General features: G+C 43.5%; 1 protein-coding gene across 1 annotated transcript; it reads right to left on the bottom strand.

Moving 5' to 3' along the window:
* Positions 1-789: 789 nt before the first annotated feature.
* Positions 790-2,196, bottom strand: LOC147897625 (uncharacterized). Its single transcript, XM_087380804.1, has one exon. The coding sequence runs from the start codon at positions 2,104-2,106 to the stop codon at positions 1,153-1,155; it is 954 nt and encodes a 317-aa protein (XP_087236930.1). The 5' UTR covers positions 2,107-2,196; the 3' UTR covers positions 790-1,152.
* Between the last annotated feature and the right edge of the window lie 15,280 nt (positions 2,197-17,476).

The following is a 17,476-nucleotide window of genomic DNA, read 5'->3' as shown; positions in this document are numbered from 1 at the left end:
CCCTTTGTAGTGCCTTTGTGTTTGCCATCCATCCCCTCTTCTCGTGCCCTTCTCCCTCTCTTCTCCCATCTCCCCTTTTCCTCTTTCTCTCTTGGAAACACATTGCAACAATCCGGTGACACTTGCGGATGGCTCGTGCTATGCATTGCTGCTCTCACAAGGAGTAGGTTGGAGTGGAGGCTCCATCGGCATTCTTTCAAGATCCCCACGACATGTGAGTCACCGTTGAGACTACACAAAGGGATATCTTCAAAACTTTTAGAAATAGGGACTACTCAAGAGTCTTACTAGTAGACTACATGTGGCAAAGTTAAAGGGGGAGGGGCCTTCCCCCTTATAAATATTAGAGAGACTTCCTCATTAATCGCTCTCCTTTTCACCCCTCCCCTTGTGTTTTAAACCTCCCATTCTCCCTTACGATTAATGAATATATTTTGGAATTCTTTTCAATCCTCCCCCTCATATGAATCTTCCACCTAATAACATTATATGTCCCTCTCCTCTCTACTCACACACATTTTCCCTCGTATTAGTGAGACTCTCTTTCTCTCTCATGAGCGATGGATTATCACCCCTTGCGTATGTACGAAAATACAAACTTTGAGTGTAACATAGACAATGAGAGAGAGAGAGAGAGAGAGAGAGAGAGAGAGAGTATGGAGAATAGAATTCTATTACAAAAAAATGGTGTAATAGATAGCAGTCACTTACTAGTCGTGGGCTATGTTGAAGAAGCTTCAATGGCATGATAGAAACACTAAAGGACAGAGACTATGGATACGAGGGTGACAAAAAATGGATTTCAATGGGTTATTCAAGCTATCAATATATAGCCCATGTTAAGAGGTGGATTGGTGCTTAGTTGGTGTCCAACCTTAGGTCGATGGTAGACTAATCACCCCGCCCTATTAGGAAACGCATACCACAACTTCTTGCCTCCGAACTCCTGCCAAGGGGGCTACTGGTCCCCTTTGGCCCCAGTGCGCCAGACCCAAGCTAACATTTCGTACCTCTGACCATTGATGCCTTTCTCCTCTTTAAGGGGGGCTTACCAAGTAGATGTAACCTGTACTCGCATAGTTACATCAGAGTGGAGCATTGACTTCTAGGGCTTCAATTTCCAATGACATAGGGAAAGGTCTAGAAATGGATTTACACGTTGAGCTCAAGTTTACCCTCTTGATCGGAAGGAAGGATTCTTGTGTCTCTGCCTCTGCTAAGAAGTCTCTTAATGGAAACCCGAACAGAAGGGGATTTGAGGGGTTGCCCGTCCGGCGAAGAAGAAGAAGCTTGTTCGAGCGGAGATTGACGCTCGCTTGCAGAGCTCAGAACACTATCTCCTCTTCTTGGAACGTCTATTGAAATTTGAGGTACTCTTCCAGAAGGCGCTTCATCCCTCTTCAGGCTTGGCGAGCTGAATCGCGAGCTCACTCGACTGTGATCGCCCCAGAACAGAATGTTCGTGGGGTATGGAGGAAGACCACCTTCGCCGCCCTCCGTCCGTCTCAAACTTGAGGGTCCTGATAGTGCTTCTCCTGCCTCCATTCCTATCGCCGATCGCTCCATTGAATCAGACGCTGCCCAATTTTGAGGAACCGAAGCTTGGCCAGACGCATTCTGTTCCCCATCTGCATCTGTAGACGATTCGGATGCTACCGTCGTCCGACAAAGAGGACAAGTTGAATGCGCTTGAAACCACGCGTCAATGCAGTCTGTGTGGAAACTGTGATTGCACTTCGGCAGCAATCGCCCCATTTGATCCTCCTGAAATTCAGACAGACATACGGCACACTCCGGAGCCGCTTCCTTTGCCTCAGGTGCCTTGTACACAAATGTGGGCAGTGAGTCAATGACAGCCCTGTCAAGCCCTCTGCTACCACCTACGAGGAAAACGTCCTGTCCTGCACGAAGACGGCTCCTCCATGAAAGGTTACTGCTGCCAAGTGCCATCGAGGAGTTCGTTAAGAGGCATCTCGCACAGACATGAAGCATAAGGATGAAGAGCGCGACAAGAAACACGGCGATAATGCCAAGTGCCACGATGTTGTTGTTCAAGGTAGGCTGTTGATCGTTGCTGTAGGGAGGTTCGCTGTAAATATCAGACATCGTCACAAAGCCCGAGTCGCTTGTTTGCTTCTGAAAACGTTACGTAACAGTTGGATGCACGCGCAACCACTCTCTCTCTCTCTCTCTCTCTCTCTCTCTCTCTCTCTCAGTGCAAGACTCTAGGCAGAAGAGCAATTGTTTGTGGATTGGTAAAGGCCGTCCCAGCTATAAGAAGAAGCGTGGCTGCTTGTGCAGAAGAAAAGACCGGAGATGTGCTCTCTCTCAGAGTCTCTCTTTCTCTCTCTTTCTCTCTCTCTCTCTCTCTCGCTCACGCTCTCACGCACGCAAATACACATACACATATACACACTTCTAACGTGGGAGAATAGACTCTTGTAGGGCCACGAAGAAGCGACTGCGCTACAAGATTGTACACATTACCAGAGAATTAAGGAACGAGAGGGAGTGACCAGAACCTTATAGAAGCGTGTATGTGTGCCTGAGTCTCTCGAGAATGCAGACTCGAAAGTAGAGCGAGAACGTAAGCGGAAGGTTCCAGCCGACGAAGAAGAATAAGAAAAGGATGATGATCCTTGTGGTGACGGAAGAAGAAAAGCAGAACAAGTAAGACCTTATAGAAGCTTAAAGAAGCTTTGACTACATCGAGATCCTAAAGAAGCTTTGAAAGCCAAGGAAACCAATCCAAATTGTCAACTACCTTCCTTAGTCTTGAGGGTGTTCCCATCTTCCTAGGTTGTAAGGGATCCTCCTACTTGATAGGTTCTACGGCCCATGTTTCATTTTGTCTGAAAGTCAAACTGCCCCTTCCTTCACTCCTTCTTTAATGCCCATGTCCCAACCTAGAAAGATCATCAACTCTTTGTGAAGGGATTGAACTCCCACCGGTTCCTCCGGCACATGCAATTACTCCTTTGCTTTTCCTAGGATGGAAACAATGGAGTCTAGTTCTATCGGGGCACCCAAATGAGCTTCAATTTCCAATATGTGCAGCTCATTTAGGTTCATTTGGGGTGGCTTCAGAAGTTTCTCCATGGGGACCTCGAAGCAAGCATATCCAAATGCACAAGCATCCCTAGTGCATGGGGACCTACTAGTAGCCTTATGTTGCTTTGATTTCTTCTCCTTAGCAAGGGCTCTCGTGATATATAGCATCGCGTCCAACGTGTCTATACCCAAAAGTCTAGTGAGAGTCTCCATTCAGCATGACTTTGCACAATGTTTGAAGTTTAATACTATTATCCCTATACCCACCCATTGTAAATTTTACAGTTGCAATAAACTTATCAAAACAAGCAATTTCCCTTCTAGTGCTTGACCAAAAAGTGCAATAGGAGGCAAGTAGGAGGCTAAGCACTGAGACTCAGGTAGATTAGATAATAGTTTCCTTTCATAAATTAGGGTGACCTAGATATTCAAGTATACACACCTTTTGGAAAGTCTCGTGTACGGGGCAATACTCTAAGCTCACAATGAATATAAGATGTTGGGGCCCCACAATGTGTTACCACCACATAGACCACACTGACATGGATTAGAAAATTATTGACTTTTGAATTGGTGATCAGTGCTTTAATAAGCTCCATGCATGGTGATCAAACACTGATGGTGAGGACACTTAATGAGTTGGGAAAAATGTCTCAAGGTATTCATGTAAAGGCATTGCATGAAGAGAAATGCCACACGATATCCTAAAATAACATCCCACATGATGCTAGAGACCTTACTAGGATTTTGCTAGGATTATACATATATTTATCATTTTCTCTATAAAAGATATCCTTATTATTGGCAATTGTTTAAAATAATCTACAAATTGATTTAATTTTTTCTGTCATTGACAATGGAGAATAAGTTTTTCCATTTCCACATGAAAGTGAGTATGATATATTTTTTAATGTCACCTTCTTTTGTTCATAAATTTGACAGAACAAAAAAAGAGGCACTCACTCACTCTAATCAATTAGAACAATCATTTGTATACAGCATGACAAGCAGGTAGATATGATGCACACTCAATCTAAAAACATTGCATGATGAATTCATTGCATGGGAGCATGAACACGCATTTCATTAATTTTGGGCTATTTTGATATGTTTGGACTTTGCTAAAAAATCTTTCCAAAATGAAATCTTTCATTTTTGAAATGATCCCTTCCAAATCAAAAGTTTATTTTGTAGCACTATCCTTTTCACATAAAAAGTTTATTTACTCACACAATCATTTTGCAATAATAATGAAAAAAATAGGAAAAATAATTCGCATCTTACTCTAGTATAAATTTTTATTTTTAAGAATCTTCCTTGAAAAGTCAAAATTTTCTTAACTTATTAACAATTTAAATTAATTTAAATAATTTAAATACCTAAAAATTATATATATATATATATATATATGTATGTATGTATGGTCCATGCATGACATTGATTTATCATAAGAGTCCTCTAAAATCTCCAAGATATCATAATGATATTAAAAAACACCTTTTGAGACTTTCAAAACTCTAAAATCTGGTAGATATGGCATCACAGGATGCTACACATGCACACATGGCACAAACGTGCCCTTGTTCATTAATGGAAGGCCATTGGTACATATGGCAGGACTGATGCATTGCACTTGCCCACATAGCACGAACACACCCACGGAGCATTTAAATCATCCATGTTGGTGTGGGATTCATGCTCAATTCATGGTATGGTAGTTGACGGAGGGGAGGGAGGGGAGAGAGAGGGAAAGGAAGGGGGAAGAGAAAGGGAGGGGGAAGGGGAAGGGGAAGGGAAGGGAAGGGAAGGGGAAGGGAAGGAACGGGAAAGTGAACAGGAGGGGGAGAGAGAGGGAGATAGAAAGAGAGGGAAGGAGTGGGGAGGGGGAAGGGGAAACCACGATACCTCCCAATGCGATTTCCGAGGTCCCTTTCCCAACCCATGTATCAAATGAGGCCCCCATCAGCCTTGACAGCTCCGCCTATGCACAAGGTGGCCCTTTGGCTAGTTCAAGCCAGTACCAACAGGCTCCATTACCGCACCCATACAAGGCCCTCAACCTCCACTACCTTGTATAGCTCTGATGAATCAAGTATTGGTAGAGGAAGTGCCCAATGACTGGGAGGAGATGAATTCGAATCACGGACCCCTCGACTACTACCCCTACAAGGAAGGAAGTGGCACCCGAAGTCACTATTTCCTGCAAGAGGATCAGCCAGTCCCCATGTTATAGACTGCTCCCGTGAACTCAAGGGCTAGAGACCTAAACTTGGTCACCCGAAGGCCCCCTATCCAATGCTATACCTACCAGGGCCCACACAGGTCAAGTGAGTGCCCCTACAGAGGTACTTCGAACCCTTTGGCGTCATGCTTCAAGTGTCAGGGACCACATTTCTTGAAGGATTGCCCTTATAGGGATCTTACCCTCGTTGCTCCTCCCATGACTAGCCCTACACCCTTGTGTGTGGGGTGCGAAATCTAGCATTTGTTCAAGGACTGTCGGTTGAGAAGACTGACAACCCCATCCTAGGCAGACCCTTCTTATGAATGGCTGGGCTTGTACATGACTGATGTACTGATAACATCTATTTGCGGCATGATAACAAATCATGTGAGTGGACTTGTGCATTACAAGGCCCACCCATTGTCAGGACACCTTTTCGCCACAGAATCTGACACAACCGTCCTGACCACATCCCTGAAGTTGTTCCAACATGGTGAGAGGGAAGAGGATGAAAAAGAGTCTGATGAATTCTAGTATGCACCTCTTCCCGAGCCGGAATTCTCTCAGAACTGGATGCATATCTTAGCCAACATTAACATTTCAGAAAGAATAGGGTTCCAGATCACAACCCCTGAGCTTGAGGGAATGACCTCGATGGTTCCCCTTAGAATGTTTAACATGCTCAGACCTCGTGAGGTGAGCAAAGGGATAATAAGGGTCAAATCAGACCTCCATTGGCTAGCATATGTGGGCACCACGACTGCTCACCATGAGTTCTCTTCCAATTGGGGAGCCAAGGTGAGCAAGATAACCTCCCCAGTTGGCTCTATAAGTGCAATGAAAGATCCCCCTTAAGTCCAAAACTCTCTTGATCCAAAAGCTCGGCTAAAAGGACCACTTCTGCAAAAATAGAGGAGGAGGTTGAAGAGAAGGAAGACCTATGACAGGTACCATCCCACTACAAGGCCTACATGATCGAGGAGTGGCAAGATCTTATACCAACAAGCCAAGAGATCTCAGGAAGATGGGTGCTCCCAAGAGTATGACAGTCCAGCCCCAATCAAGGAGGTAAACCTGGCTCCGGAAGGATAGGACCCCCAACCTGTATTCGTCGGCTGATGATCTCACCCCCAACTAGGAGAACACTCTGATAGCTCTCCTACGAGAATACAAGGACTGCATGGCCTAGAAATACACGGATATGAAAGGGGTTCCCATTGAAGTAGTGTAGCACACGATTCCCATGTTGGACGATACATCAATGCCCCAACCCTATGAATTCCAAGTACGTGCTCATAGTGAGGGAGGAAACCTAGAAACTCATAGATGCGGGATTCATATGTGAGATCGAGCATAGGGACTGGGTGTCACCCATCATGATAGTCCTGAAGAAGAACGAAAAAATTCGAGTATGCATGGACTTGAAAAAAATTAACGCCGCCACCAGGCGTGACCACTATCCCTTGCCATTCACGAAACATGTCGTGGAAAGGGTATCCAGAAAGGAAGCCTATAGCTTCCTAAATGGATTCTCTGGATACAACCAAGTGTCCATCGCCCCGCAAGATCAACATAAAATAGCCTTCGCAATCGAGTGGGGTGTGTATGTGGCTAGAGTAATGATATTCGGGTTGACCAATGCGCCTACTACCTTCCAAATGGATGATGATCACAGTCTTCAAGGAGTACATGAGAGACTTTGTGGAAGTCTTCTTGGATGACATGCATGAGCTCGACATGGGATGATCACTTGAAATACATAAGACTCATCTTGGAAAAGTGCCGATTATATCACATATCCCTGAACCCTCTCAAGTGCCAATTCTGGGTCAAACATGGTGTAATTATTGACCACATAGTGTCTTGGAATGGAATCTTGACAGACCACAACAAAATCAAACTCATCTTGGAATTACCACCCCCCACCAACACTAAGAGAGTACACTGGGCCACACGGGCTACTACAGAAGGTTCATCTTGTTCTACGCGAGCATAGCCCACCCATTATACAAGCTGCTAGTATCCTTTGAGTGGACTGAGGAATGCCAAAAATCCTTCAAAACCCTCAAACTAGCCCTAGCCACCGCATCGGTGTTGAGAGCACGACTGGGATCTAATATTCCACGTCCATATCGATGCATCCAACTTTGCTATCGGTGTGTGCTAGCCCAACCAGGGGAGCATAACCTGGAATACCCAGTGTACTTTGCGAGTCATCAATTGAATGAGGGCGATGTCAACTACACAACAACCGAGAGGGAAGGTCTGGCCATGGTCTATGAAATCAAGAAGTTCAGGAATTACTTGTTGGCCAACAAGTTCGTCTTCTTTGTGGACCACCAAGCATTGTTATACTTGGTCAACAAGCTGCATGATGGGATGCATCACCAGGTGGATGCTAATCCTCTTGGAGTTTGACTTCACACAGTTGCTGTACATAAGGGGAAGACCCATGTCCTAGCTGACCACCTATCGAGAATCCCAAATGGTGAAGCCTCGATGGGAGTCGAAGATGACCTCCCTGATGCTTCCCTCCTCCTCATCAACATCATACCTGAATGGGCCGCTGAGATCGCTACCTAGCCAAAGGCCTACCCCAAGCTCTCAAGAAAGATAGAGCCCACAAACTCATTAAGGACACAACATCGTATCAGCTAATTGCAGGCCAACTATACCGCATGGGCAAGGATGGCGTCATGCAAAGATGTGCGTGGTGCAAGCACAAATACATCGAGGTGCTCGAGGAATCCCACTCTGGAATTGCAGGAGGGCATTTTACCACTGATGTTACATCATGTAAGGTGCTCCAAGCTGGCCTTTGGTGGCCGACTCTCTTCGTAGGCGTAGCCGAATTCATCAAGCGGTGCGACCCCTACCAGCATGTGCAAATTCCACATAAGGTGGACATGATTCCCTTAACCGGAATCTTAACCGATTAGGCCTTTGAGAAATGGGGCATCCATTTTATTGGACCCATAAGTCCAGCAGCTAAAGGAACTGGGGCCAGATACATCATCTTGGCCACAGATTACTTCACCAAGTGGGTAGGAGAGCCACCGTGAAGGCAGATGCAAGATCCACCGCCAAATTCTTATATGAACAAGTTATCATCAGGTTTGGATGTCCCTTAGAGTTAGTCAATGATGATCGAGAAACTCATTTCCTCAAGGAAACGATATCAATCCTGACTAGTGAATTCATGATCATACATAGGAAGTCAACGCCATACTATCCTAGAGCGAATGGCTTGGGCTGAGAGCTCCAATAAAACTTGCTGTAAGATCATAACTTGCACAGTAGAGGCCAGTCATACCGATTGGGAGCATAATCTCACCTGCAGCCTTATGAGCCTACAGAACATCCTACAAGGTGGCCACGCACTGCACCCTCTTCAGCCTAGCCTTCGGGCTGGAGGTGGTCATGGAGTATGTAGTACATGGCCTCCGCCTTACTGTCAAAGAAATGCTCACGGAGAATGCCTTGGTAGAACAGTTAGTTGACCTTGAAAAGTTGGAGGAGACAAGGTTGCATGCAGCCTCAGCCTCTGGGTGGAGAAGGCCCGATGCAAAAAAAGGTTCCACTGCAACCTCAAGAACAAAGACCTTGTAGAGGGTGATTTGGCACTCCTCTACAGCATCCGCAATACCAAGTGCAAGATCAAGTACCGAGGTATGGGTCCCTACCACGTGGTAGAAATCACTCCACAAGGGGCATGCCGAGTAGCCACCCTTGATGGAATAGAAATGGATGGCTACCTTATTAAAGAGATACTATGGACCACTCACATTGCATACCCTTCAAGCCATCCATAGAGAAAAAGAACTCAAGGCCGAGGTAGCCAGGATGAAACGCCAGGCCATCGAAGAAGCCAGAGCACGTAATGCTAAGCTTAGACAGTGTAAGCAAATAGCACTACCTAAGGCAACACTTGAGCAGCCAGGGAGCAGCCAGGAGTAGTGGATGAACTAATGATAGAACCAACTAGGTTGCATGCTCAATTGTAGGGACCGGGCATGCGTGTAAGAGCACTCATGGATCTGGGAGCGAGCCACAACTTCATCTCTCGTGAGGTATGGGAAAAGCTACAGGTACCCCTAAACTTCATCATCGCTTCAGTAAGGGCTATCAATGGCCAACTCATAAGAAGTTTGGGTTTTGTGAACTTAAGTGTAATAGTTGTTCACCAAGCAGTAGAAATACGCTTTTATGTTCTCCCCACAGAAGCAACTGATGAACATATCATATTGGGAAGGACCTAGTGTTACACAGTAAACTGTCAAATTGACTGGTGAGCCAGGATAGCTTCCCTCACAAATGGTGGTAGAACTGCAGTAATCCCGCTGTGTGAACCAAAGTCCTGCCCCTTCGGCTACACCCTCACTGACCCAAGATAAAGAAGTTCTATGGACTGAAGCTCCATCCACCTCCAACCCTCCAAACACCAACCCCCCAAAAAGAGTCTGACCCTAAAAGGAGCAGAGGACCAACCACGGTGGCAACCCGGTGCAATTGATCATTATGCTACCATTGCCATCCCCCACTCAGGAGAGCCATGAACCAGCCAGTACAAGAGGCTATTCTCTATGCTCAATGCTACTACAACCAAAACCGACAACAAGAAAGAATCCAAGTAGCACAGAAGTCCCTTATCACTTCAGAGACATCTCTGTTGAAGGCATCCATGCAAAGAAGAAGGACACGATGCCATCCTGTGCTTTAGACTCCAGGCTCCAATCCACCTCCTCAACCGTAGCATCCCCCCCACACGCTGGGTCCCCACCAAGCTCTTGGAAGATCGAGATAGTTACAACGGCAAGCAAGTCGTTTGGGTGCCGAAGTTTAAGTCACAAATCGTAGGGGTTCCGAAGGTAGCAACACAAGAACCTGTGTCAACCTTGGATGTAGAACCAGAAGAACCTACCGATGAACTGACTACAGCAAACAAGCCCCATAGTCCTGAACGTGCCCTATTACCATGAATCGTACAACTCCAACGGTGCCGTTCGACTCACGAGAACAACTGTCTACACCAAAGGTGGTCACACAAGAACCCGCTTCTCCTATGACAAAGGACCATCCCGCAAGAACTCGTCACAACTCCAGTGTACCTCTGGCATCCAAGGTAAGACACAAGTTGGACACATGCTCTATATGGATTTTAACATGCTATGCGGCACCACGACATCTGTCAACTTTGCATTCCACATGATCGTCGAGTCCAGGTCTAGGTGAGTTAGTAGGGTAGGCATATCACTTGACGCACTTGCAGCCCACAAGTCACTACCATGCACATACACCAATGCACATCCACGGTCAGCACAAGATAATTAGGGTAGATATGCCTCTTTGGCTATTTTTTGAAATTTTGCACGCTGACCTCATAGTCCACACTCCTCACCCGTACACCCCATCCTTTCCTTCTCTCTCCCACCTTCCCCCATTTTTTACCCTTTATCCCTTTCCTTACTCTCCTCAACCATTATCCTACCGATCGTTGCTATAGCGCTATTCTGCCGACCGTTGCCATCCACAGATCCGCGACTGACCGTCACCATTGAGCATTCTCAAGCGTGGTGGGATCTATTTCCTTTGAGCTCACATACTTAGAAATGAAAAAGTACAGCATATTAGCAATATGCATTCAAACTTGCATGGAGCATTGATACGCATCATATTTTGTATCATATAAAGTACCTCACAAGCTCGCCCATCTTGTAAATACAATCTTTCACGTCCTTCAATACACTACGTGAAATGCTAGTAGGTAGTATGAACTGAACCCACGAGGAGGTGGTTGATTAGTTGCTTATAATTATTCACTCACAAATTTGAAAGGAAAAAGATATTATGCACATAACATACTTACTTGGAGCATCTTGTGCCAATCATGAGATTTCAAGCCATATAATTGCTCTACACCTCTTTTCTTGCTCTCTATAAAGGCTCCCTTCAAACACCTCATGCATCCAGTGGGAGTACGAATTGTAGTAATAGCATGCTTCACCGTCACCATCTCTAGCTTTGATAACATCCACGGTGCACGAGGTAAAAAAACACGCCCATTTAGTCTCTCTTGGGGCCAAGCTTCATGCATCCTCCCTGTGGTACGTAGATCCTCCCTTATGCCTGCGGAATCTCGTGTCCCATTCAAATGCTCCCAAATGCTAGATGCCACATTCTTGAAGATATGCATGGGATCAAGCAGGTGATTGATCTTGAGGTGGGACCAATATGGTAAACGATAAAAGATGGAGTATCTAAACAAAAGTTGGTGTTAGCGGGCAATCTTTATTTCCAGCCAATATAGCACACAATAGTTACAAACCCTTACCGGCTCATGCCAAGTGGTGGAGGAGTCGTGGAACTGTCCCAAATTCTCATTCAATCTCCCGTGGTGAGTGATTGTGGGAGGACTTCATTCCAAGGGGCAACATATCTAGGATGATCAGGTGGGAGAAATCGATGGTGATTTTCATAGATGACCTTATTCAATGCGTCTGCCCGTGAGGCAACTAGCGAAGGACTACAAACAGGACATGCATGGTAACACGATGTAGTGAGACCTGAACAATAGACACAATTAAGAGTTGAAGGTGGGTTTAGGGTGCCACATCCTTTGCCTATTCATAATTAGAAGTGCAATGCTTACTTGAACACTCGCCATAGCCTGGGAAGTCATGCATCGTCCACATCAAGACTGCTTTGCAGTTGAAGTCTCGTGACGAGGGAGGCCTGCTCACATTATGCACCTCGATACCTCTCCAAAGTATCTCTAGCTCGTCAATCAAAGGCTCCAAGTAAACATCAGGGTTTTTGACTTTATGTTTCCCTGGAATTAGAAGGGACATCATAACATGTCCTTTCTTAATAGCCATAGAGAGTGGAAGATTATAATTCACCAATATCACTGGCCATACACTATAAGACGTGCTTTTGAGACCAAATGGGTTCATACCATCCATACCCAATCCAAGTCTCAAGCTCCTAGGTTCTTCCTTGAAGCTTGGCCATGTGTCTTCAATATGCTTCCATGCAGGAGAGTCCATGGGAGTTCTCCACTTGCCATCGGTTGATCGATGGGTTGGAACCATCCATACCCAATCCAAGTCTCAAGCTCCTAGGTTCTTCCTTGAAGCTTGGCCATGTGTCTTCAATATGCTTCCATGCAGGAGAGTCCGCGAGAGTTCTCCACTTGCCATCGGTTGATCGATGGGAGTAATGCCATGACATGAGCTCTGCAATAGATTTCCACTTGAACATATGTTGGATGCGAGGGATTATGGGAAAATGTCGCAGAACCTTACGAGGCATGTCCAAAGTTTTGAGATCTGCTCTATATCTTGCCTCTCCACAAGTAGGACACTCTTTTGCATCCTTATGTAGTCCACAAAACAAAACGCAATCGTTGACACATGCATGGATGCGCTTGTAATCTAATCCTCCAAGAGAGGTCACATGTTGCCTTGCCATATCTCTTGAGGTCGGTAATTTATTCTCCCTTGGAAGCATTTTACACAATAGCCTGCACGTGAAGACCATAAATGAGAAAAAGCATTTGAGTAATTGACCCACTAGCATAATTCACCATGTTTGCAAAATAGACTTTCAAGCTTACTTGAGTAATGCATTCAAACTTGCATTTCTCCATCCATAGATGGTTTGCAAGTTTAGTAACTCAAGGGAGGCACATAGAACAGAGAATGTGCACTCCTTAAATAGTGGAGTCGATGCTGCAGTAAAAAGATAATCCTGCTCCATGCTATCATCCCTCCCTTGATGGACATATAAATCCCGCACTATATCATCAAACACCTCCTCCTCCACGGCTTCATGAGGTAATGGCAGAGGGCTACTATCACCATCACTCCATGCATCCGTAACGGTGGTGGATACGGAGGGATTCATCCTCACTGGAGCTACTTGTTGAAGATGAAGACATCCTATAAACAAACAACCCAAAAAGAATTGCTCTTCTTTAAATATTTAATTTTAAACTTTGTGGCACGTCTAAATGCACGTCTAAAAGCATGCCTGTTTGTTCTGTGGTTCGCGTCTAAAAGCGTGTCTAAAATCGCATCTAAAACCGTGTCTACCCTATGTATTAGGGCATGAGATGCCCTATTCACAAATGAGGAGTCTTCAGAGGCCCTCCCACCACAAAAGTGGCTATGGAGAGGATGGCCTAGGCCCATCTTTCTTCAAGTACTTTTTAGAGTCCATTCCTACTTCCCTATGCAAATGGCCTTCTAGAAGATTTTCAACCTTGGTTTTCTTCCCCAATCACTCGGCCAAGGTTGGCTCTACTTGAGCCTATAGATGCGCTATTAGATGTGCCTATAGACGCGGCTTTTAAACCTGCTTTTAGCACGCTCGCTTCGCTTTTCTTCACATTACTTATACTTTGTGCGGCTTGCTTGCTTCGTTATTAGCAGATCCACAGTTTCGATGCTTAAGAGGAAGGCACCCACACTTACTTCCAAGCTTACACTTAAGAGGAAGGCACCCACACTTACTTCCAAGCTTAAAGGAGAGGAGGGCGAGAACAAGGAGGAGAAGCAACTTTGATAAAGGAGAAGAACCTTCCATACCTCTATCCAAGGTAAGTCTTTTTGCAATTGATCTTTTTTGGAAGTTTGCTCTCTTTGGATTTGTACTTTCTCGTATCCAAAAAATGCATGATCTGGGTATCAGTGTCACGTTTGTGTGTCGGGCGCAATGTCCTTTTCTACTTTTTAGAAAAGTCCGTCTGTCGGAGCGCATCTATAGGCGCGTCTCAGAGTGCATCTAAAATCGCGTTTATAGGCACGTCTAAACGTGCATCTAGCCTGTTTTTGCAGACACAGACAACCGCATCTATAGACACGTTGTTGTACACAACTATCTAAGATTGCATTCATCACCAAGTGAGCATATGGTGATGCCTTTTGGTTTGCAAAAATGCCCCTTCAACATTTCAGAAATTCATGGTAGAAACTTTTTGTGACTACCTGACAGAATTCATTGCTGTATACCTAGATGATTTTTGTGTTTACTCTTCATAGGCCAATCATTGGAGTCTTTTGGTGAAATGTTTTCAACGATTTCATCAGGCAAGTATATCTCTTAACTTGTCCAAGTCTGTTGTCTTTTGTGTTGAGTTGGTGAATTACTCGGGCATGTAATTTCCAAGGCATTTGTACTAACCCAGATGAAATTCGTGCTATTCAAGCAATGCCAGAACCCACTAACTTAACATAGCTAATGTTATTTGTGGGCTTCATAAGTTTCCATAGAAGATTTGTAAAATATTTTTCCCAAAATTGCAGCTCCTTTATATGAGTTGACAAAGAAGGATACCGAATTCAATTGGACAGATGAACTGTCAAAGGTTTTTCATGAACTTAAAAACCGAGCTATGACTACTCCCATACTCAAACAACCAAGATGGGATAATATCTTTGATACCCACACCTGAAGAAACTTATGGAGTGGTTGTTGAGTTTCCTAACACAAATCTATTTGCAGTTGATTTTCTTGAAACAGGGTATGGGCTGAATTGGTAGACTATTTATCTAAGGGAATCTTTCATGAACACATGCCCCATGATAAACACAGGAAATTAGCCTTGAAGGCTTGGAAATACACATTGATTAGTGGACAATTACACCAAAACTGTGCAGATGGGGTGTTACACTAATGGGTTGTTCCTCATGAACGAGCTGTTGTAATACATGAAGCTCACTAGGGACCTTCCGTGGACATTTCCAAGGTGAACTTACAGCCTACAAAGTATTGCAAGGTGGATTGTGGTGGAAAACATTATTTGTAGATGCAAGAAAGAAATGTCAACAATGTGATGTATGTCAGTGAACTAGCTAGTTGTTGCCAAATCAACTTATGCCGTTGAAGCCTACTCGACCATGGGAAGCTTTTCAAAGATGGAGACCTAATTTTGTTGGTCCTTTTAAGTCACCTCGACATATAGGTAATAAATATGTTGTTGTTGCCACTAATTATGCTACTAACACACTATTCAAAATTTTTGGACTTTATCTCCTGGTTTGGACTTTTTTTTGGAGCATATCTTCTCCACTCAACTTCACTTAGTGAGCTCAAAAATTGGGTTTTTTAGAGCACTAAATGTGTCACTTATATACAAATATGGCCTTACTAAGCTAAAAAGTCAAGTGGTGACCTCTAACTTTTAAAAAAATGGCTCAATGAAGCTATAATTCCCAAACTTGTGCATGGTGCCCCCATCCAATAACTATAATAATAATAATAGTAGTCTGTTGTTCAATTTTAACACTATGAAGTGAAAATATGACACCATATGAAAAGAGTTTGTTGAATTCAACATATAAGTGGTGTATAGATACACCATTTTTTTGAAAAAAAAGAGATTGTTGAATTCAACATATAAGTGGTGTATAGATACACCCTTTTTTTGAAAAACAAACCATACAATAAATTATCTTATTGGTGGTGTATAGATACACCATTTGTATGGAAAAAAGCATACAAAACATTATCTTATGCATCTGCCATTTTTTTGAAAAAAAAGAGATTGTTGAATTCAATATATAAGTGGTGTATATATACACCCTTTTTTTGAAAAACAAACCATACAATAAATTCTTATTGGTAGTGTATAGATACACCATTTGTATGGAAAAAAGCATACAAAACATTATCTTATGCATCTAAATCTCATTCAGAGTCATCAGATTCATGTAATGTATTTGCGCTTGATGGGTCAAGTCTTTCCAATTGTGATACATTTTTCAACATTGTATCCATGCTTCTTTTTAAAACTTCGTGTCCTCGATTTCCAGCAATGAATAATGCTACTAACTTCCACCTCTATTAATCCCTCATTATTTGGAACCCATTCACGTTTCTTTTGCAAGCATCCCTCATAGAGTTGTTTTATTGTATATCTTCTCGGGAGATTTTCCAATGGCTTTGGTTCATACCATAAAGCTGTAAATGATATAGGAGTTCCCTTGTCATCCCTTTCTATCTTAGAAACCTTTGCAACCCATATTGGGCCACCTTGGTCATCCAACTCTGAACCTGGATCAGATGCCCAAACTGCAACAAATAGACCCTCTTCAATCTCATTAGATGGTATAAACTCTGGTAAGGGTTTGTCTCCCTTCCTGCCACAATATTTTTGAGGTAAAAGGCATTCCTCTGCTTCCTCCATATCTACTAACATATATTTATATCCAAAGGAAAATTTGGTGACCTAGCTTGTTCCCGCCAAAAGGATTCACAGTATTCAATGCTCATTAAGTTTTCTTATCTTTCTAAAGATTGGATAAGTGCTTCAGTTGATTTAATTGTCTCCAAATTCTTAGTTGATTGCTCAGGATATTTCTGCATCATACTTTGAAGATGTTTAATGAAGGCTTTCAAGCCTTTCATTTCATCTATGTCAAGTGATTTGTTTTTTGCAAGAACAAATCTAGTTTCCTCCAATGGAATTATTCGTTGTAATAAAGCATATGACTCACTCCATAAATGATCTCCATCTACTGAGTAGTGCTTCCATTGCATCACTGGAATATTGTTATGCATGTGAAACCGAAAGTAGTGTGGATTTGTGTGTCCTATTAGGGCATCATCTCCTGTTTGTAAATGTGGCTCTATGAATGCTCTCCAATCTACCATCCTCTCTAAGATAGCCAATTCTGATTCTTCCTTGCGAGACCTTCCAATTTTTTTCCCAATTCGAAATAGCATATCCTCCATTGTCAAAACATCCATTGACTTCAACTCACCAAAGATAATACTGAAGATTTGTTCTATGTCTTCATGTGTATGGCTGACAATAAGAAAGCCAACTTCCACTTCTTTAAATATTTTCAAACCAACTAGCATAGAGCATAAAGCAAATATATATTTATTCTTGTTCTCTCTCCAACAATTATCAGCTTGTATTCGCAATGTGTTAGGTAAACATCCACGAGCATCTCTGAACTTTCTTATTGCTTTCATGATTGATGTAACAACCTAGTTACTATCATGGTCATGCAAACTATCAATCGATACATCACAAAAGTTTCGGTATCCATGTACTAATACTCCACACAAGTGTGTTTTTAGTCCACATTTGGCCTCCAATGCTGATGGGATACCTCTATATCATGGCAAAGTTGTTGTATTCTGGTCCATGCCATCAATGGTGATGCACTTGGACTTATCGACATGTGAAAT

The sequence above is a fragment of the Dipteris shenzhenensis genome, chromosome 10 (assembly GCF_047967505.1).
Source record: "Dipteris shenzhenensis isolate YYH24624 ecotype China chromosome 10, Dip_SZ_1.0, whole genome shotgun sequence".
Taxonomy (NCBI): domain Eukaryota; kingdom Viridiplantae; phylum Streptophyta; class Polypodiopsida; order Gleicheniales; family Dipteridaceae; genus Dipteris; species Dipteris shenzhenensis.
Note: the sequence above shows the minus strand (reverse complement) of the source record. Positions and strands in the feature narration are given on the sequence as shown.